The following is a 21,824-nucleotide window of genomic DNA, read 5'->3' as shown; positions in this document are numbered from 1 at the left end:
GCTCCGAGGTACCTCAGCGCTTCCCGCCAAAACGGTGCTGCACCGCCCCGCTCTGAGGTACCTCAGAACTTCCCGCCGAAACGCTGCAGCTGAGCGTGAGCTGTGCTGTGCTCCCTGAGGCACCTCTGTGTCTCCTGACTGAACGCTGCTGTTGACCCCTCGGAGGCATTTCTAGCACTGTTGCCCTGTCGAGGCTTGGTCTTACCTCTGTTTCCCGAGCAACGCCCAGCACTTAGAAGCATCCCAGCACTGCCCCTACACTAATTTCTCCCATGCAGGCCTGTGTGCCTGCACAGCTGTGTCACTAAGGAGTGTGATGGCCACCCCCAGAGCTCACAGACATTCATCAGAGGGAGAAAGCCACCAGGTCCTGCACAAGGTAATGGCATTTTTCATTCTTTACCATGGTAACTCACTCAGTCATGTCATCTTGCCTGTATTACTCTGTTAATAACTGGACTTGTTATTTTCTGGTATGATACTGCTCCCTCAAGCCTTCGTTGAGCTTTAGGTTAGTATTTGTTCATGGTACATACACACGTTTATCAATCTGTTCTGCTGAGATGCCCAGTGACTGAAAAGCATTTGCATTTCTGTTCTGGGCCTTTCAGAAGATGTGAACCTCTGTCCTCCCCAGTAAAATTTGCAGCTTTGATGATGTTACTATGATTCTAATTGCCTTTCAGCATGAGCAAGGACAGGCATAGTAGGAGGAGGGTTCCTTGTCAGCCACTGAAACAAGGGCTGTACTTTTGTCAGGACAGCAATCTCATGCCCACCAGTGAGGCTAAATAGTAAACGTGTATTTACAAACCCTCGTTTTCTTTAGGTGTCTACAAGTTAAAGGTAGCCAGAACTGATGGGTCACACCTCTGAATTTAGAAGGACATCCCACTCCCTCAGCTCAAATACAGTTGGTTCAAGTGCAGCAGTGCTGAACCTCAGTCACTCCTGAGGAAAATCACTGCAAGATGGGCAGGCTGCTCCTGTCCAACAGCCGCACCATTTCACAGGGCTTCAGTCAGCCTCCAGCTTCCCATTGCAGCACAAGAGCAGCACTGTCCTGCAGAGCAGAAGGCACCAGTCAGAGCTTCAGCAGCATGGGAGGCACTGCACAAGCAGTGACTCACATGCTTTCTGCTGGGGAGCTCAGGCAGTGAGGACAGGGCAGACACTTGGACTAGTAAAGTGACTGTTGCCTTGAGAAGAATGCTTCTTTAAGGAAAAAAAATCCTTTCCTTGTGCTTCTTGCTTTCCAAAACCAAACCAACCAACAAATAAAATCTACCCCTGTTGTAGTTGTACTGGTATAGGTGGGTCTACAGCAAAAGGAGATTCTGCTCTATCTTGCAGTGAGTTGCTAATGGCAGCATGGATGTGCTTCAGGTTCCATCTGCCACAGCCAAATCCACCAGGTATTTTTTCCAAGCACATGCTCCACCAAGGCTGGAATTGCATTTAATTCTACAGATAACAGCACTAATTTAAGTTTGATTTAATCAGGTGACAGTTTTTGCATCTGCTTTAGGATTCATTAAGTTAACACCACTAACAGATTTGCATTTCAAGGCCCTGTCTTAGATAAAGCTATTTTAGTTGACAGAAGCCAGAAACGCAATCTTCACCACCACCACCTTAGTGCTGGGGTTTCTCAGAGGCTTGGCCAGTCGCTGACTCCGCGGCTGGGAGCAGAGGTTTCGTTGTGCGACCCCGACTCGCTGGCAGGGGATGCCCCGCTCTGCCATGGCTCGGCGGCGGGAGCAGAGCGGCCGGCAGGGGGCGCCATTGTGCCACTTCCCGGGCTGCACAACGCGCTGCTGGGCGTCCGCAAGGGAAAGGTGCTTTTAGTAGCGGTGAATTTGCAGGCTGAACGCATTCCTGGCCGGCCTGGGCAGGAGGGAGACCACAGAGGCTGACTCTGAGGAGCAGCTGATATAGCTTAGGCACGCTGGAGCTGAAACCCCCTGAAATCCCCGGTTCATGGAAGGTAAGAAGCCAGCTGAGGTCGGAAAGAGAAGGCAACAACAGGACAGTGAAAGCTGGGTAGAAAACAGCACATCAGGAGAGGGTACTTATGAAGGTTTTTGGTGGTCTCCCGAATAATAATTCATACAGTCTCACAAGTTTCAGTTGTGACTCAGAACTGAATCCACACAGATTTCAGGAGGTGCCAGATTCTAATACGTTTTTGCTAGTTTCCGGATGACTTTTTTCACTCCTGGAGGACTTAGTGCAGCAAGTCCCCCACTTTCTGGGGGAAATTAAGCAGCAGGACTGGAGAACAAAGAGAGGTGATATCTTGATCTCTGAAGCTGCCTCCTACCCACTGAGGGAGAAAGCAGACATGACCAGCATCTTTCTCCACATGGGTAGGAAGCAGTTACAGCAACATTGTCTCAGCAATAAGGTTTTTCTGGATGCTAAAGGAGCAGTCCTAGGGAAAGTAACTTCTGTTTGTTATTCTTGTGTTGACTCTAATGGTGATATTTTTGATGGCACTGATAAGAGCTGACATAATGGATGGGCTTTTCATTGACCTGAAAATACTTCCCTGATACTGGAGATTGCTTTCTATTAGTTTTTATAAAAAGAGAGAGAGAGCTTCAAGCAGACCTGTTTCCAGAGTGTGCAGCTAAGCAGAGTATCAGGCATTTACCGTGCATTGGCCTGGGGGCAAAGGGCATCACTTACTTGAATATAAACCCGTTATCACTGATATGACATTGTAACACTATAATGCGATAGAAAACACAGCAAACAACAGCAGGGCAGCAGAATCCTAGGCTACAGCAAGTGAGTATAAGCCCAAATGAAGAAACCAAGAAAAGCTAAAACAAACCAACCAACCAAAAAACAACAAAAAAATTGCTTACCTTTAGAAGACCTCAGATAGGTAAGGATCCCCCACAAGATACCTTCACCTCCACTGCCAACCCTTAAATGAGGTCTGGGAAGGGGTGGAACCTGGTTCCAGCCCTTCCAGTCACTCAGCTGCATTGCATGCACCTGGGCTCCTCTGGGTTGGCCCTGCCTTCCACCAGGTGCTCAATCACTGCTTCAAGCTGTGACTTAGCATTTCCACTACAGACGTGCATTAATACATGATCTCTCTTGGCTTTATGCAGAGAGCCATGCTGAGCGTTAAAGCTGTGTTCACACACTGTTATATTCTTTCTTTGCCACCATTTCTACAGGTCTCTTGGCCAATTGTGGCAAAGATAGACTAGATGGTTGTCAGAGCAGCAGAAACCAAAGTGGAGAGTCAAGTGTAGTCAAATTTGTGTGTGAGGAAAGAGGAAACAGGAGATAGAGTGATGAGAGAAAATGGAAGGGAAGTCAAAGGGAGCAGAACTGGTGGGAGGAACGAAGATGGTGTCTTGGTATTTAGGTTTGTTACCAAGCACAGCATGTAAGCACTAAGAAAAATTAACTAAACACCACTGAACTGAAAAGCAGGTGGAGAATCAGAACATCTATGAGTAGGTGAGACAGGAAATCACCTGTGTTTTCCAGATTACTATGCACTTTCCAAATACGGGAATCACAGAAGGTATTTTCTCTCTCTTTTTGCTTTATCTTTCTGATATCACTTTGTACAGCTGATAAAGCTATCTATCCTTGATGTGATGCTTTGGCATTATTTCATCCCCAAGAAGCAACACCTCTAGCTGGTGAGGGCAGGAAGACAGAAATGCGGTGTTCTGAGATGGTGAAGTACCCAAATGAATGCGAAAGGTACTGTCACTGTGGTTCAGTGTGGTTAATCTGCTGCGTGAAGCTCACTGCAGTTCAGGTACTGAATACAAACAAAAGGAATGTATCTGGTGCAGCAATTGCCATGTTGTTTATGACTTTTGGTATGACTTTTGTTCTTTTTTTTTTCTCTACCCTGGATTTTACTCAGGGGGAGATTTGCTAATTTCTCCTTCTGCTTTATAAGGTGCAATGGGATAAAGGTGGGCCAATGAGGCACTTTGTGCTCCTGAAATAAGCACATTAACGTAATGCTTCTGAAACTCCTGTCAGCATCATCATTAAGTGTCCACCTGGAGTTAGCAGAATTAATCCCCCACAGAGGGAGGAGTCTGCTTTTATACCATTTAGAGTGCCTTCCTAAAAGATATAGAATCATAGAATCATGATTCTACGATACGCAGTGTTATACACCAGCAGGATCAGCAGTTCAGGTGAATTCATTCTTAATGCAGACTTGTTGCAAACAGGGACAAAGATGCTTCCCACTGAACACTGTTGGCCCAGATGACGAGCACTTTCCCTCCGCTTTGGGTCACTGAGGCAGGAAGCTCAGAACCATGTATTCAAACAAAAACAGGAAAAGAAACAAAGACAATGCCTGAAATCCTCATTGTGGGGAACGCTGCGGCAAAACTCAGTGCTCCACAGCTGCTCTGTTCCATGACACAAAGGGTCGCACCTGTCTGCTCCATTTGAGGTACTCACATGGGAAAGTTTGTGCAGAAGGAAGGCAGAGGGTAAAACAGAGTATTAAGCACAAACACCTGTAGTGGAAAAGTGTTCCCAGATCAATGTCATGTGTGCTGAGAAATGTTGCTCTTCCCTTCTTGTAGCTCTGCTCTTGGACTGCACTTCCTAAGAGTGCAGTTATTGCATGTGTTATTCCTTGTCTGTCTCTTATTTGACTTTCAATTTTAATACTCCCTGAACTATAAGCTTTCCTAATCCCTTTCCTGTACTCCAATCTACAAGCAATTTTAAAAGAGAATCAGAAGCACTGAGAGTCATAAATGTAACTGGCTCAGCCTAGTCAGTGAATGCTTGCTTCAGGTTTAAAACCGGTGCTTATGACAAAAATCTAGCTCTCTGGGACAGGAGTCTCTGCAGAAAATCCCATAGTAAACATGCCCCATGAGGCAAGTGTTTGACATCTGCAAACGGGAGCCATCTGTTTCTTCTTTTAAGAGTATTAGCCATCTAATAAAGGAAAAGAGATGCACATAGCTTCGCCTGAGGTCAAAACAGTGCAAGTGAGATCAGAGCTTTGACTGACAAGTAAAATGGGTGTTTAGATTCATACACACACAGACATTTTTTTTGCAGTGGAGGGCAGTGTACCAGCAGAAGGTACACAGTCATCTCGCCCAGAATTAGGGGAAGTCCGGGTGTAGAAGCAGTGATACAGCTCAGGCTTCTTTTTAGAGCTAGACCAAAGCCATTTCTAAATGAGGAACCAGCCACCTCAGAAGCCATAAATTTTGACTCAACATTTTGCAATTCCCCTCCAGCTCCCAGCCACCACTGGTGATCTCCAGGCAAGGAGCAGCTGCTCTGTTCATGACATACTTCACTCCATACTTACTGGTAGAGCCTGTTCGTGTCCCCGGTCAGTAAGTCACGGGGCTTATGTGACATGAGGAATTGTGTAAGAATGCAATTATCCTTTAAAAATAATCTATTTCAAAGAGTGTAAAGGTTGGGATATAAGATAGGTAACTATGAAGCCTACACACTGCTGAAAGACATGCTTCTTTTCACCAGAGGATCAAAGGATAATGTAAAGTTTCATGTTAAACAACAATACAAAGTTCTTTGCTGAAAACTGAAGTGCACTGGCCCCACCACATGCAGTAATGATACTGTAGAAGAAGGAATGAGAGATCGTAAGAGACTCCTGGAGCTCTGATTTTACACTGTGGGAGTAGAACCTCCGATTAAAGCAGGAACGTGGGACGTTTCTAAGGCTCCATTCATGTAGTGCATTCTCTGTAGCACTTGGCATACTCATTAAGCACAATGAGCAATTACCGACTGAAAGCTGCCGGTGTCTCACTTCCACGAGGCAAGTGCTTTAGAGCTGCAAGCTTAAATGGAAAGAGGGAACTCTGGAAAGAGGGAACTCTTTAGGTGTCTACAATAACTGGTACTTTTGCAGGACCCCTGCAAAGCCTCTACACTTATAATATATCACATCTCCTAAAGCAACTGTGTTAATGGCAGTTATTTGGCACCCCTCTTATTTCTGTTAATCAGATGACAACTTTGGGCCATGAATCTGTGAAATAATATTGCTTTCTGAAATTAATTTGACTCCTGCTGTTGCTGTGTTTTTTCTCCCCGTTCTCTTTACAGTGTAAGACACGTTCTGGCACCAGTCAGGTTACACACCACTTGTTTCTTTGTGGTTGAAGCAGTTTAGAGTTGGTGACATGGCATGAAGACTCACAGGCAGGACCTACCTCCCACCTGTCCATGCTGACTTAGTGGTCCAGGTTTGCCTGGAACACGTCCAAAAAACAGTGTTGTCCCAGATAATATCTAATAGGTCTGGGAAGGAGTAATAAATAAGTACGTTTTTATTTTATCTATTTATTTTTTATTTTTATTCTTTTTCCTAACTTAGACGAGGGGAGACTTCTAGAATGAAATATGGTGTCAGGAAGCTTTGTTGATGCTGTGTTAATTCCCAGGCACTGCTAGTGAGGCCATGTTTTGCTTATGCATTAAGATACTATTCTGTATGCAGTAATGCAAGTCACCAGGGCTGCATCAGGATGACTCATCCTTCTATTACCTTGTGAGTGCTGCGACATCTCTACAAGAAAATTGATATCACCAGCCTTGTGTTTGAGTTTCTCTGTGGCTTCTGTGGAGCTACAGACACAGGCACTGCTCTGCAGTGTGTGGGTGTGGTCACTCACATTGAGTGCTTTGATATCTGCCTGAGAATTATTTTAATCTCAAATCAAAAATGCCAGAGCCAGAGCAGGTAAAAAGTAGAGTTGTATCTTTGCAGTCAGATATTGAAGATCTGTGTGTAATTCTTTACACAGGTTCTTTTCTTACGCCTGACCTGCTTTTGCCCAACAGTGAGGTGGGCATTGCTTTGGAGAGTTCTGTCATCAGCCTACCAAGCTGCAGCTGCAAGCAGTCCAAAGCACTGACCCAAATCCAGCTGACGCTGTCATCGATAAGATCCAAAGCTCTTTACAGCTCACAGGCTGTGAGCTGTTCAGGTCAACTACTGCTTTGTAGGTGGGCATGGTGGTGGTGTGTCAGTGGTTGGACTTGATGATCTTAGTGGTCTTTTCCAGTGTTAATACTCCTGTGATTCAATGACTTTTACTGTGAAAACTTTCACAGCCCTGCCTGAAAGGAGTCTAGCTCTTACCACAGTCTCTTACCATGGCTGCCTGGAGGCTGTGCATCCCTCCCCAGTTATATATAAGACACACATGCACAAAGGGAAGGAAGTTTGGATCATCAGTTCATTTCCAGCCACACTGAGGAAGCCCTGTAGCACAGGATTTGTTGGAAGATTTTTTTTTTTTAATTATAGTTGTCTACATTGTCTTTCTTTACCTGTTGGTTGTGTTGATTTACTCACCTTGCGCCTCTCTGAGAAAAAGCCCTTAATGTTTTGTTATCAGGGAGCTCCTAGTCCTAAGGGCAGTGATCTGCCTGCTCCATGGTGAGCTGTGACAACTCTTGCCTGCGGGATGTTGATCATCTTTAATTGCTGCTGCGTCAGCAGTCACATCAGGCTGCATCAGATGACAGAATGAGACGTTACTGACAGAAGGCATAGTTCTGTAATCCCTGCAAATCCCACCCCCCCCCCCTCCTTCACCTGAGCCCTTTGCGTTCACAGTCTGGATTTACCAACCATCTGTGAAGAGCTTTCAGAGGATAAAAGCAGCATTAATGGTTTGACCCCAATGAAGGCATCAGTTGCCTGTGATCTCTAAGAGCCCAGTTCAGCAGGAGCTCAGAGCTTAGTCTGTCTTCTGTGTTTGCTGATACTCAACACTGCAGATTGCCAAGGGACTCACTGGTATGAGATTATCCATTAGAGGAAAACTAGAGAGGAGATTGTTCTGGAATACAGACTGCTTCTAAATGCTCCTGAGTGGCGTCGAAATGGGGGGACCAGCCTCAATGATGTGCCTAAGGACTTGCTATATAGAAGACTGTAAACCATTCCATTTCACTGGAAACCCACCTGACCTGGGACAATCCCATCTCTCCAGGAACTGCTCTTACTCTCACATGACAATGAAGCAAAAGCGGTCGAATAGTATTAGCATATGTATCTTGCCCATCATCCCAGAGTATCCAGGTTTCCAAGACATTAAGGTCTGTATGCAAAAACTGTCTTTGAAATGTATAGCATTTCAACTTACTACTCTAAGTAAGTTGATATGTGATGTGCTAATAAATTTTGGACTATGTTTTGATATAGAAAAGCTTAACTTTAAAGAATTGTACTCCATTACATTATCAAGTTGAGATTATTTAAACATTTTTTAAAAGTTTAATGTGGGAAGGAAAAACTACTTTTTATTCAAGTTTTAGTGTTCTTCAGTTACCTAACTGACTCCAGAAGTATAATCACTTTAGACAGGATCATTAATTTTTCTGGGTCTCTTCCAGAATGTGATGGAATAGTGAGAGATCAAAAACTTGATCGCTTGTTGGTTTACATGGCCTGTCCAACCCACTAGTCCTGGTTTGTGCTCAATGTTTTCCATTCATCATTAGTAAGCAGCTTGCCAGCTTGCTGATGATGGAGTGCCCTACTGAGACACTGATGGGCTCTGAGACCAGATTTGTGGCTGAATCCTTAGCAAGTATCTTAATTAGCAATTGCAAAAAGCTGCTTGAATGATCATTTTGTGATACCAAAGGCATTGTCAGGCATAATAAATGAGTGCAAAATGTTCCATGGTCCAGCTGTGAAACATTACTGTCTACATACAGTGTAGTTTTTCTTTTTATTGATTTGAAAGAGTAATATAATGCAAAACAGTTCTTCCATCAAGCTGAACAGCTAAGATTTTTCAAAGAAAAAGCCATGGTCTAGCCTAATTTGGTGAGCTGAAACCATCTGGCAGCTTAAGACAGACTGGGATGTCTTGGAGTATATGTGAGGAAGATGGAAATGGCAGAGCAGTAACTTCAAGAGCCCAGGGGACATTTAACTCTGGGCATGGAAAGGCAATCTTTTATGTGATGAATTTCTAGCAAATTGTTTTTGCACTCACTGATTTCCCTCCCAGTCAGTAAAAAGACTCACAGCATGGGTGTTCCCCTGAAGTCAACGGAGAGACACCCACTGATGTCAATGGGAGTCGAGTCAGGCCTTTGGCTATTCAAGTAGCTGAGGTATTAAAATGGTTGACAGGAAGAAAGGCACCCTATGATAGGAAAGGAGAAGAAAACTCCATGCACGTCTGTGATGTACCACAGGGTAATAACAATAAACTTCATAGTTTTAGGATGTAGAAATACATCCCATGTGAAAATTGCTTTTCTGGTAATAATACACTGCAATTCACAGCAGAGTAAGGAAAGGAAAAAAAAAAGAAGAAAAAATTCTTACAATAGGAATACATTTTAATCACAGGACACTGCACCTACAGGCTAACAAGATTTGAAAAGGACAGATTTGAAGTTCTCTTAATACAGACAGGTGAGAGATTCTTTTAGAAAATTAGGTTTTCAGAGAGGCTACACAAAATTGTAGCAGTACATCAGAGTCAGAGGTCAGCATTGTTTAACCTCAGACCAAAGCATTTATTTTCCAGAGAGGGATAAGAATTAGAGTCCCCAGGGAATTCAGGTTAAGAACCTGAAATGTTTCCCAACAGCTGTTTACTGTGAGGAACCATAAGATCTTTTTCTACATAAACCAGCACATTTTAATACAGACTCCCTTCACCCTTCTGCCCCACTCCTGCCTCTCTCCTTCCCCTTTTAAACAGTTATCAAGAAATTATCCTGAAACTCGAGGCTTCAACCGGCTTTTCCAGGATTGGGAAAGAGGAAAGAGCTCTTCCTCACAGCTGAATGATTTTCCAAACACAGCTTCGTTAGCCCATTGCTTGGGGGGCCCCTCAAGAGGCTACATGAAGGGCCAACTGGCACACAGCAGTGGCTTCCACGACAAACCCTTGCAAGAGTACTTCAATGAGAGGCTGATGGAGCTCAGGAACTATGAAAGTAAGAGGTCCAATAGGAAGACAAAGGGATTTCCAGACAAGAACCAAAACCCCTTCCTCACCCACAGGGGATCTCGGCGCAGAAGTAGTTGCAGTGCTGTGGTAATGGTTGGGTATAAGGAGACAGAAGAATCCTGCAGCTCAGCAAATCAAGAAAACAGAAAAGGGACAGAACACAGTGCTCAAAAGGAAACCCAGAATGTCCTGGACCTCTACAAGGGTGACTTTTTGGACATTTTAACAATGCACATCGCTGCTCCTCTAGAAGCATTTGTGCAAAAAAAGTAATGCTGGAGCTGTTTACAGCCAGTCCTGCAGTCCTCCAAGTGAAGAATCGTTCCTGTTCAGTCCTGTCGTGACTTAGTAGTTCATGTGTGTTAGTTCATTCTAATGCAGAAATATGTTTGTGGGACAATGTTCTTCACTGACAGGGCATACCTTTGTTTTTGATTATTTTCCTCTAAGAGTCAGTAAAAATAAGGGATACTCTTGAATTACCATACACAGAGAGCGCTGTTCTAAATGCACACATTACTTGAATCCTTAAGTTGCCTTAAAAAAGAGTGATTAGTTTCAGTGGAGCAGTGTGGTTTCCCATTGGTAGCACGTAGTTTCCATTAGCTAATCTGAAGAAACAATATTGTGTCCTGCCAAGTTACTTTGCTTGTTTTAAGCTTTCTTGTTTTTTTAACTTATCACTTTGACCCATTCAATCTATGCTATGTTTTGCATGGATGTGAACTACTTGATAAGAAATGTTTGATTTTGTCTTGTTGCCACATGTTATAATCACCAGGAAGATCCTTGTAACAGTGTCTGACACTTGAAGAACACCGATGTAAGCTTCATTTTTAAATCTGATCACCACTGTGGTTTCATGTGCATACTCACAAACCTTTGACTTAAAAAGCACTGCAAGTGCAAAGAGGAAGGAATGCTGCGTTTTAGTGAGAATTAGGGATGTAATTATGTAGGTAGGATCTGTCCCACTTTCCTGTTGTAAATGTGAGGTCAATATGGCAAATTCTTAATGCAATCTGAGTTTCAAATTGTTTATTGTGTATAAACTTTGTGTTTATAGTGGTCATCTAAGTATACAATGTCAGCTGCAGACAGATTTTTCTACTACATAGAATGTCAATGTTTAGTTCTACAGAGCATTGAATATCAGGCCCAAAGCTGGGCAACTAGTTTAAGCTTCCAAAAAGCACTATTGCCTGTAGTATTATTAGCAATAAAGTCATCATTACAGTGCTAGTTTGAGCTGATGTTTCTTTGTTTTCAGATGTTTTTCAATGTGAGTTAACAAGTAAGAGGAGCCGGAGGAATTAGGTAATTAATATATCAATTTGCTAATTCCTACTAGCAGAATGGAGCAACAGCAGGACAGGCAACAGCAGCTTTCAGTCAAAATGCAAGAACAAAACCCTCCTGCCAGTCCCTTCAGGAAACAACTAAGAGCTTTCACCCTAGAAAGGAAAGGAAACAGATCAGATTTATTCCACATCCTTTTCCCAGTCCTGGGATCAATAGCATCTTAGTGAACTGACACGGGATACTGAAAGCTCCAGCTCCTTTGTGCATGGGAAAAAGCATTATATACTGAGCCTAAGGGATTTTTTTTCAGAATTCACAGGTTGCCATACCACTGCGAATAGCAAGGTGTAGCCAATTAGGTGATTTTTTTTCCCTAAAGGAAAATATTTATTTTAGACTTAAATGAAAGTCTGACACCTAAGGTATTAGCAGATGCCACAGAGGGAATGGATCTGGTTTCCATTGTAAATCTGCCAGAGGTTAGTTTCTCTTCTGGGTGTGTATGCATCATAATAACATAGCATTATGTGAGGGCATAATAATAACAGTGCATAGAGAGCAATATTAATGGGATACAAGCAACTCTAATTCTTGCGTTTCTTGAGTGTATGGCTTTACACCTTTGAATGCATGCTTCTAAAATATAGTTTTACAAGTCATTTCCTACCTGCAAAGTCCCTTAAAAACAGCAACCAGCCTTCCTCCCTCTTCCTGATATTTAATCTTTATCACACTGCAATGACCCCAGATTAGCAGGTCTGGAGCATCCTGAGTCTCTCTGCAGACCTTTGCCATATAAGCTAACAGAGGTACATGGAGCCCTGCACCGTTAGGATATTACTGAAGTTTGCTGGCAGCAGAGGAACACACTTTCCTTTAATTAAGGCATAATGTAATGGTGCTAAACTATACATACATACATATATAAACTATATATTAAACAAATATACACAAACTATATAGTAAACTGTATATAGTTTATATATATATATGTATATATAATGAAAATATGGTAAGTAAGCGTCTGTAAATGGCTTACTTCAGCTGCTCAGCCTCTGCAGCAGTTTCCCTTCTCTATTCATGACAAATCAAAGCACTAATTGTTAACAGGCCCTATTTTCATTTTATTTTATTTTTTACTTTTATGGTATACTGGTTATGAAAAAGAATTACAAAATCCAGTAATTAAGACTCAGACTTGGCAGAAATTTGTATTGTCTCCTCTCCCAGAAGCACCCCGTATATTTCAAATTGCAGCGTCTGGTCCATTTATGGTATTTTTCATCTGTGAAAACCTCTAAGGGATTCAAAAAGTTGACTTTTTTTTTTTTTTTTTAATTGGATTTCTTTCAAAATAATGTAATGACTTTTCTCTGAGAAGTTGCACATCTCATGCCAGAAAAAGTGGAAAAGTCTAAGGAAGATTACATCTCTCAAGAGAGAGCATAGTTAGATGTTGCTTTACAGAAAGGACATCAGGATACAGAGAGAGCAGAACACCAAGAACTGCTAGAGAAGTAATAAAACTTCATCTGACATTCTCCCAGATTTTTAAAATCTGGTGAAAAATGGCTTGGGTTTGTTCGGAAAGTGATGATATGCATGACCTGAATTTACATAGTCTATTACCTTAGGTTTTAGTGAGTCCAGCTGTTGGGTGTAGCTGCTGCTTTCATGCAGATATGCAGATAATCTGTTTTCACAATGTTCTGTTGTGAAACTTGCTGCAAACACTGTTTGCCATTTGCAGGTTTGTAAAAATATTTTTTCTGCCTCTTTGAAAAATGTCCATCATTTCTCATAAAGAAAAAGCACTGCACCACTTTCCTGCTAGTGATTTTGTAGCTTGTCTTTGCCTTTGTTTTAAATCCTTCATGTACAGAATACTGAAGAGCACATTCTGATGGTTATTGTCATTTTCCTTCTCCAAACGTTTTCTCTCAGCCTAATTGAAGCTTAGACAACATCCTCTATATGCCCTCATAAACCAGATAGTGCTCGGCTTCAAAAAATAGTTTGTATCTTCCGAAGCCGCCATCCCTACTAGTGATTGTGTCATCCTTTCCTTGAACCCGTCTTTAAGGCCATAGAGCTGTGTTGGTGATAGTTCATATTGCAGAGGAAGGCAGAGGGCATAAGGATGTAAGGCAGGGGAAGGAGGTCTCAGGGAAAACACAATCTTGCTTTTAGATCAGAATCTAAACTGCTGCAAAGTAATATGGACTCTCAAGTTTGGTTTTCAGTTCCCTTACTCTCCATGAAGATACGGTGAGATAGAAAATAAAAAGGATGGTATTATTGAAACATATTCCACTCTCACTGAGGTCATCTTCAAGATCCCAAGGAATTAAGGAAGATGATTATATGCCTCATTAAAGCAATACATATAGTTTTCAAGTATTTAAATTATTTATTTAAAAAAAAAGAAGAAAAAAAAAAAAACAAAGCCAAAAAACAATTAAAACAGTGGTTTGATCTAGATACAGCAGCACTGTGACATTACTAGGACATTATGTACGAAGAACCCAAGCAGCCATAGAACACAGAAGCCTTTATCTCCAATAACAATCTCAAATGAAACTAGCTTCATCAAACAATGTTAAAGATCTCCCTGGAAAGAGAAACAAAACCAAACAGCCCCTCCCCACCCCTAACCCTTTGGATACTAGGATGATTTTTTGTACAATACCAACAGCCACTAGCTCTTCTAGTTGAGAACACTTGCTTGAATTTATTACAAAAATGATCTGTTGACTCAGTTATGAAAGACAACTTTAAACATTGCTTTAGAAGTGTCTGCTCCTCTTATAGACTATAGTATTAGAAGTGCTTAAAAACATTTAATCCTGAATATGCTTTTGAAATTCAATCAGAAGGATATTCTGTGTGTTTATATACCAAATATGACTTTTAGTTTTTGAAGCAGGTGAAAAGACTAACCCTAGTATGAAACTGCAAATTTACAATTTAATTATTAGTCAGATATGGCCAACCACATGATAATTCATGAAATCTTTAGGTCTATCTACATTGCTCAGAAACACAAAATAAAGTTTTTACAACTTTCACCTTCATAAGGCTAAAATGTTAAGTCTTTCAGAAGAGTGTCCAGTGTTGAAAAGAAATGCAATTAAGGGAGACCGCATTCTGTATGTATGAAATAACCCATTTCAGCTTGCTAATTAATGTACTTGGGATGATGAGAAAGAAAATACATATTTGTCATCCAGCCACTACAGGAAAAGTTCGTTTTCTGGGAGTTAATCTTCTCTACAGGACCACTGATTTTCCAGAAAGCATGGAGGTCCCCTTTGGAGTCCGCTGATCCCAGCAATGTGGTCGCCTCTGACCCGATGTTTGCCATGCATGCATCCTTGTGTCTTCACACAGCATTTCATTTAATTGGCACCTACAAATTTATTTGCAGGCTTGGCCAAAAAAGAGAAAGATTGTGATGTTGAGCCAGTGAGAGTTATTCTGTCCCCTTCCTCTTAGCTTTGTCTTTCCATCATAAAAAAGAGGAAGTGTTCATCTGAATGCTGCAATTACTAGCTAGCACTTAAATAAGAAATTAATACCTTAACATTTGCACTGGATTCTCATCTTCTGTTGGAGATGGCTTTACAGAAGTGAAGTGCATTCTTTTTCAATATCTCTAAGGAACTAAGACAAACCAACAGTAAAAAAGAGCCCTTATTTACAAGAGTCATCTCCCACACCACGTAAATAAGAGCAGCTACATTAGATCTATTTCACTTAAATAATACAAAGAGTTGATACTGATCTGTTCTGTGCACAGACTCCCTAGTGCTTTCTATCAACAGATAGAGAGCATCTCTCCATGTTTAGAAATGGGAAAGCAAAATTGCAAAGAGGCTTCTCCAGGGCAGTGATGTAAAACATGAGCACAGAAGGAACAAGATCCACCACTTCTGGCTCCAAGTACATAAAACAAGGAGAATACTTTTGCACAAGCAGTAATATTCATTTTAGTACATGGGCAACAATCTGTTTCAAATCATTTCTTTCATAAAACCCATTTGTCAGCATGCTATCTAGGCTGATTCATCTGCAGCAGTTTGGATTTGCGTTATCAGAGAGAAGTCTGAGGGAGGTGAGCATATAATACTGTAGCATACTGTGGGCTTTTCTCTTTACTGGTAGTTTTCCTAAAGACAAAAATAATACTGCAACATTCTCTGGACCAGTTTCTTCCTCTTTTTCAGCTAAGGACAGAACGTTATCACCAGCCAGGACGATATAAGTAATACTATTCAGTATTTCTAAAAGAGACTGTTTCCTGCCCAGCACAAGAAAGTGAGAAATTCTTTTAAACTTTCATAGTCCTTCAGCTTTAGCATAAGATTGTTACGCATTATTACTCTTCCTTTAAATAATTTTTATAGTGTTTTAAATTGCAAGCCATATGTGTGGAAGGCTTGACAGACAATTCTGGAATCGTCTGTTTTCCATGGAGGTACTTGAACGAAATCATTGAACAAATTCTCCCAGACTTCACTGCCAAATGCACCTCCTTGAAGCCTGAGACAGAATCGAGACCATCTTCAGGCAGGAGAGCCTTTAAGTCTCTGGATCCCACTTCATTCACTGCCAGATTTCTTTACTGTAGTGACAGACAAGGACTCCAAGTGGTGTTTATGTGAGGTTGGCACCTGTTACCCAAGTATTATAAATTTTACTCTGAACTTGTAGAGTTTCTGCAGGCCACTTTGTGCTTCATGCTGTGCATGTGAAGGAAGATGGTCTGCATCTGAGGAACAGAGCAACCTGGGGATGTTCTATCAAGCAAAGTCCAATCTTTTCAAAGATTGCATGGGAAATGCCTAGAAATGTTTAACAAATTATTTCATCTGCACTGAGATATCTAACAAATTGTAAATCTGAACCAAAAAAAGATCACAGCTATGGAGACGCAATCTGTTCCATAGATATCCAGGAGAAGAAGTGCTGTAAGGGTGTGTATAAGGGTGTGCATTTATTGCTCTTCCAGAAAAGTCTACCTGGGAAACTCCTGGCTGAGGCTCAGTCACGTGGGAATGCAGAGCTGTGTGATGGCTGTTCCCACAGGCTGAATGTGTACCTACTTTTCTGTTCAAACTGTTATGTCAGCCCTCCTCCTAGAGATGACATTGACTTTGAGCCATGGGCTCAACACTGTGTTTAATATGAATTTGTGTATGCAATTTCAAGGTTGGTGAAAAAACTATAAATAACGTACGATAACAAGGAAGAATGTGCTGTGATGTGTGATAGTAACTGCCATTTGACACATGCTGAAGATACACACATAAAGGTGGTTTTCACTCTGTACTCCAGAGCTGACATCCTTTCTGTCTTCCTTGTCCTTCTCATGGTTTTATTAATATTAAAGACTGCTTTTCTTGTCAGCTGAGGCATCTCTGCTGAGTTGGATTTAAAATCTGAGGCTTTGACAGAGAAAGCAAAAAGTTCAAGTTAGGACTTGAGTTCTCCTTAAACAAAATTAAGAATGAATGTCTTAGAATCAGACACTTCCCTGTGTCAGCAAAGAATGATTTCCAGCTGCTGATGGCACTCTTTGCTATAGTTGCTGGTGGAAGGGATGACTGCAAAACAAGATGGGATCACATTGTTCTTATGGATACCTGACATTGTCCCTGAACTGTCAATTAGCAGCCCTCTCCAGACATTGCAGTTTTGAGTTCTGCCTTTCAATAACATTCAGTTTGATCTGCAGTAACCGGTACAATTATCTTCACCAGCTTCACAAGATCCAGATCAAGACTGCACAAATAAGAGTTTATTATTTAGAATCATAGAATCACCAAGGTTGGAAAAGACCTTCAAGATACCTAGTCTAACCATCCACCTACCACCATTATTTCCCCACTACACCACACCCTTAGTACCACATCTATATCTTTCTTGAAAACCTCCAGGGACAGTGACTCAGCCACCTCCCGGGGCAGTCTGTTGCAGTGCCTGACCACTCTTTCAGGGCAGAAATTGTTCCTAATATCCAACCTGACCCTCCCCTGGCACAACATGAGGCCATTCCCTCTAGACCTGTTGCTAAATTTGTAATTTGTTACTTTCCCTTCATTACTCCTTTGTTTAAAAAACCTTTCATACAACCAGAGAATGGAAAAATTCTAGAAGACTTAATTCTTCTACAGAGACACTGTAGAAAATGAATGTTCATCTGTATCAAAAAGTGTGCAAACTAGTAACTGTTCATCAAATTATTTAGTAAAGATTTAAAAATAAAGAAGATGCTTGTACAATTCAGGATTAGACTGCAAAAGATTTCTGATTCTTAAAATGAGCTGAGTTTGCTCATCTGTCTACTTAAAACAAGCAGCTAGACCTGAACTTCTGCATTTTTGAAAGAATCTGTACTCTAACTGGAAAGAAGATAGAAAATTAATCAGTTCGGAAAGCTATTAAATAACTACTACTTCCTACTCCTTTGCAATGTGCTAACCCACATCAAAACCTATTCACTTTGAATCAAAATACTATAAACCCCCATATAAATGCTATCCAAGGTTGTAAAATGAAATTATAATTCTGATCTTTCAGAGCCCCTGAATACCGGTGGCTCCCGGTGTTTTTCAGTTTGGCTCAGAGGCAAATGACAGATGTCTCTGGACGCAAGGCAGGGCTTCAGCCCTGAATTGTGTGCCCTCATGGTCACATTATAGGAATGAGAGGACTGTAATGTGTGTCTGACGAGTTGAACAAGGACTTAAAAAATAATAATAATAGAAATCAGCAATGAAAAGACAATCCTGCAGGCTTTGTTGCTGTAGGCAAACCCTGACTAGAAGATTTGTAGGACTGTTTATTACCGCTAGTGATAATGTAATGAGGTAATGATCAAATCTTTCAGGGATACTGAGAGACTTCTACAGCTTAAGCACCATAATACTGTTCAAAGTTTGTCAGACAAGATAGCAACAGGGATGCAGCATGAAATCTCCCTCAGCTGCTCTTATTCTCTGTCTCTCCCCTTACCCACTCACTGCTTCCAAGGAGCTGGGATCCAGAGGGACTTAATCCCAGGCTTGACTCTTCAGGTGTGCATAAGCATCCTTGTACCATACCATGCTGGAGGTTCAGGATACCTAACTCTACCATAATAAATTCCAAGTATCAACTGAGTGCAGCTTTTGTCATCTGAGGACTTCGCATTGTCCTTGTGTCTCTACTGTTGAGTCCTAAATGCTGAGTAAGGAACAGGCCCAGTTGAAAGGAGAGCAGGAGAAGGCACATTTGCTGTCATTCTCTGTTGTCATATAAAAAAGTCATCCACCACTAGTTAAGGCTGATAGCATCTAAGAGGTATAAGGCCACCTACAATCTATTTTCAATTTGCTCACCAGCTTTCACTAAAGGTTTTATTACTATCAGGATTTTATTTCCCAAATGGGAGATTGAAAAAAAAAAAAAATTCAGTCTTCCACATTGATCACACATAGGAAATGAAGCTCTCAGGACAACATCTGCAGTCTTATCAAATTTATGCCATGAAATATTAAGGGGCCAGACTTTCCTCAGCTGTCATTTTTTTTCTCCATGGTGGGATAGGTAGATATTATCAGCCATATTTTTCTGATGAAAGAATATACTTGTCTGTTGCTAAGAACTGAGATGATGGGGTAATGGAGAGAAGAACTTAGGCTTTCACTCTAGTTCCTCATCCAGCAACCCTTTCCCTACCATCAGTGCAGAGGATGAAGACAGCTGAGGGTGCACAAACTTATAGTACACAGTGCTACTAGAAAGTGATTAGTCTTAGAATGATAAAATAGACTTGAGCTGCATAACCCTTGAAGCTCTCTAAGATCTAATATGTGCATCTTGTTTCAGGCATACTGATAGATAGCCACAGTCTGGCTATTGTATATTCCTCTACTTCTCACCTATGTTTCTTCAAATCAGGTGAAATTCCACGTGTATTGAAGAAAGCCTGTGAAAATCTCTTGGAGCAAGTGTCTTTTCATTCAGAGACTGTCAAGGTGACTTAATCTTGCTGACTTAGGTGGCTCTACATCAGGCTGTGAGAATGGAACTGGAGGTAATAGACTCCTCTGTGCACAGCTGCTTTCATTTCTGTAGCATTAATTCCTCTCCTGTTGAGAAGCTGAAACCATTATATGTTTAGTTTATAGCTGATCTAGAAACTTACTCAAAATTCTCTTTGTTACTGTTTCTCTATGATCCTGTATCTACTCTAAGATCTTCAATGCCATCATCTGACATGCGAGAGTAGCTGAAGCTCTCCCTGAGCACCATCTACATGGGGAAAAGGAGTTTCCCTGCCACACTGACCTGAAGAAAAAAGGGGAACATATTCTTAGTGATCTTATGATATACTTTCTGCATATCTACTAGTGACCAGGAAAACTGGAGGATTTTGGACTGGTATGGACTTGCATCTTAATGTATTTTACTTCAGAGGAAGGCATCAAAGGCTCCTTTCCTTAACCTTTTCTCTGTAGGCTGCCTTATGCAAATCCTGATCCTGACTCTCTCCCTCACATCTTCAAGTTGTTTTAACATCTAATTCCTGTGACTATCACTCATAGCTTTGTCACTGCTAACCTGCAATTTTTTTTAACCCTTTTCCATTGACCAGAGAGATAGAACATATAAATGAATAATCTAATGAACTCTGGCCATTTATTGGAACAGCGCGTCCTGGGGTCACTGCACTGCTAGCTAACAGGGCTTTAGACACATCAGGGTGAGCATCAGATGCTCTTGATAAGGTGAACTTATCAGTCTACTCCAGGGAATATTGTAAGGCGCATGGTGAAGAACCCTCTTTTGCAGAACATGGTGGGCTACAGAGACCTCATCTGCACTGGGGTGCACAAAGGTTTTCCAGTTCCTGTTAAAGAGAAGGAACCATATTTTTGATCTAGCATTCTTAAGCGGACTACTTGAGCATGATTCAGGTGCCTCAGGTACCACTACTGATCCTGACTGATCCTGTCTGTAAGTGGGAACAATGTCTTCAACAGTGGTTAAAGGATCCTGGGTAAGGAAAGAGGGAAGGAAAAGTGGGAAGTCTTATTTCATAACTTACATTTTATTCAATTAAGTTGAGGACTTATTTGAGGGGAACAAGTCATGTATGTTTGATATGACAAATGAAAGTGCAGACACAGGTTCTGGTACTGCTCTAAAGCAGCTCAGACCCCACTCTGAATCTCCACAGGTCAGCCATAGGGAGCTGACATGAATCTCATGGTGCACAAACTATTGCATTTCTCTCTTGTGACCTGTTTGATATGAGCAGTGGTGAAAAGGCCTTGGGCTTTTGTCTGCAGCACAGAGAACACTTTGCTCTCATCATAGTGGGTGTAAGATTCAAGCCCCTGAAAAACAAATGGTCATTTGCTTTCCCAGTCAACTCTCACTCAATTTTGTTCTTCAACAACAACAACAACAACAACAACAAAAAAGTGAGGAAGAAGGGTTTAAAATAGAGTACACTTTCTAACAAAAATTATTAAGATGATCTAACAATGTTAAATGCAAATCTCAGCTGTGCTGGTCCATTGAGATCATAAACCTTAGGCATAGCAAGGAGTATTCTTGAATATATCAAAGCCTTGTCAGTATCTTTTCGCATTTAATGCAAGACATTACAAGTTAATGAAGAGGAGAAACGTATGCAGTGTTGCTGTAAACCAAATATACAGATGTAAAATAATTAAGAATAACCTGTTCTGTAAAAATGCATGTCAATAAAACCCAGTCTGATAAAGTGATTTATGAATAGTTTTCTAGAATTACTAAAAAGAATGATTTCTCATTTGAGGCTCTGGAAGTCTTGAGTCACATTTTTTTCTTTTAAAAAATGTCTTAAAACACATGGCTTTACAGCTGCTGCTTGGAAAATATACACCTCCAAAGTCTGACTTTCATTTAAATACAAATGTACAAAATGTAAACTGAGACAATAGAGAAATTTACAAAACTTTTCTTTAAAAATAATAAAGACAAAATTCAGTTCTAGTATGATGCTATTTAAATACGTGCAAGTAGTCATGTTCATTGAATTTCTATTGCAATGTTCTAAATAGACAAATTTGATTCACACAGTCTTGAGTGCCACCTCCAGAAACAGACCTGAGTGGAAATTTCTTCTTAAAATGTGAGGCTCCACTGGAAGGAACGGGTAGAAAATCTCCATTTGGGGGAGATTCTTTTTTTTCACTCAATGGTGGATGCTCTCTCATCCATAGAAGCTTCATAGATTATAGTGGAAGGATGGAATGTTTCATAAAACTGAGTCAGAACTAGCTGCTTCCGGTGGAGTTCGAACTTACGTGATTTGAATTTATGTGGTGATTTAAACTGGCCTTCGAATTTGAAGAACTCTTTGAATTGTTCTGATGCTACAGAAAGATGAAAAAAATGACAATTAGCTTCTGTAAATGTGCCAAGCTTTTCATTTGATGGTGACGATGTACTGAATGTCCTGTAAGATCTTTGCGTGAAGAACTGCGGATCTAA

At 41.1% G+C, this 21,824-nt stretch overlaps 1 protein-coding gene and 1 long non-coding RNA gene across 5 annotated transcripts in view; one reads left to right on the top strand and one right to left on the bottom strand.

Annotated features, from left to right (window-relative positions):
* The first annotated feature begins 37 nt into the window (after positions 1-37).
* On the top strand, positions 38-17,811 carry LOC124418079. The gene is made up of 2 exons (XR_006939686.1): positions 38-379; positions 6,810-17,811. It is a non-coding gene; the product is annotated as an uncharacterized LOC124418079 (long non-coding RNA).
* GRK5 (G protein-coupled receptor kinase 5) overlaps positions 13,685-21,824 on the bottom strand; it is a 164,059-nt gene continuing 155,919 nt past the window's right edge. For all 4 annotated transcript variants that reach the window (XM_025152000.3, XM_421789.7, XM_046943277.1 and 1 more), the window contains one exon: positions 13,685-21,706. In XM_025152000.3, the coding sequence (XP_025007768.1) occupies positions 21,608-21,706 (99 nt within the window). In that variant the 3' untranslated portion in view covers positions 13,685-21,607. The remainder of the gene's footprint in view (positions 21,707-21,824) is intronic.

The sequence above is a fragment of the Gallus gallus genome, chromosome 6 (genome assembly GCF_016699485.2).
Source record: "Gallus gallus isolate bGalGal1 chromosome 6, bGalGal1.mat.broiler.GRCg7b, whole genome shotgun sequence".
Classification (NCBI taxonomy): domain Eukaryota; kingdom Metazoa; phylum Chordata; class Aves; order Galliformes; family Phasianidae; genus Gallus; species Gallus gallus.
The sequence above is the reverse complement of the archived record's forward strand: the minus strand, read 5'-3'. Positions and strand labels throughout refer to the sequence as shown.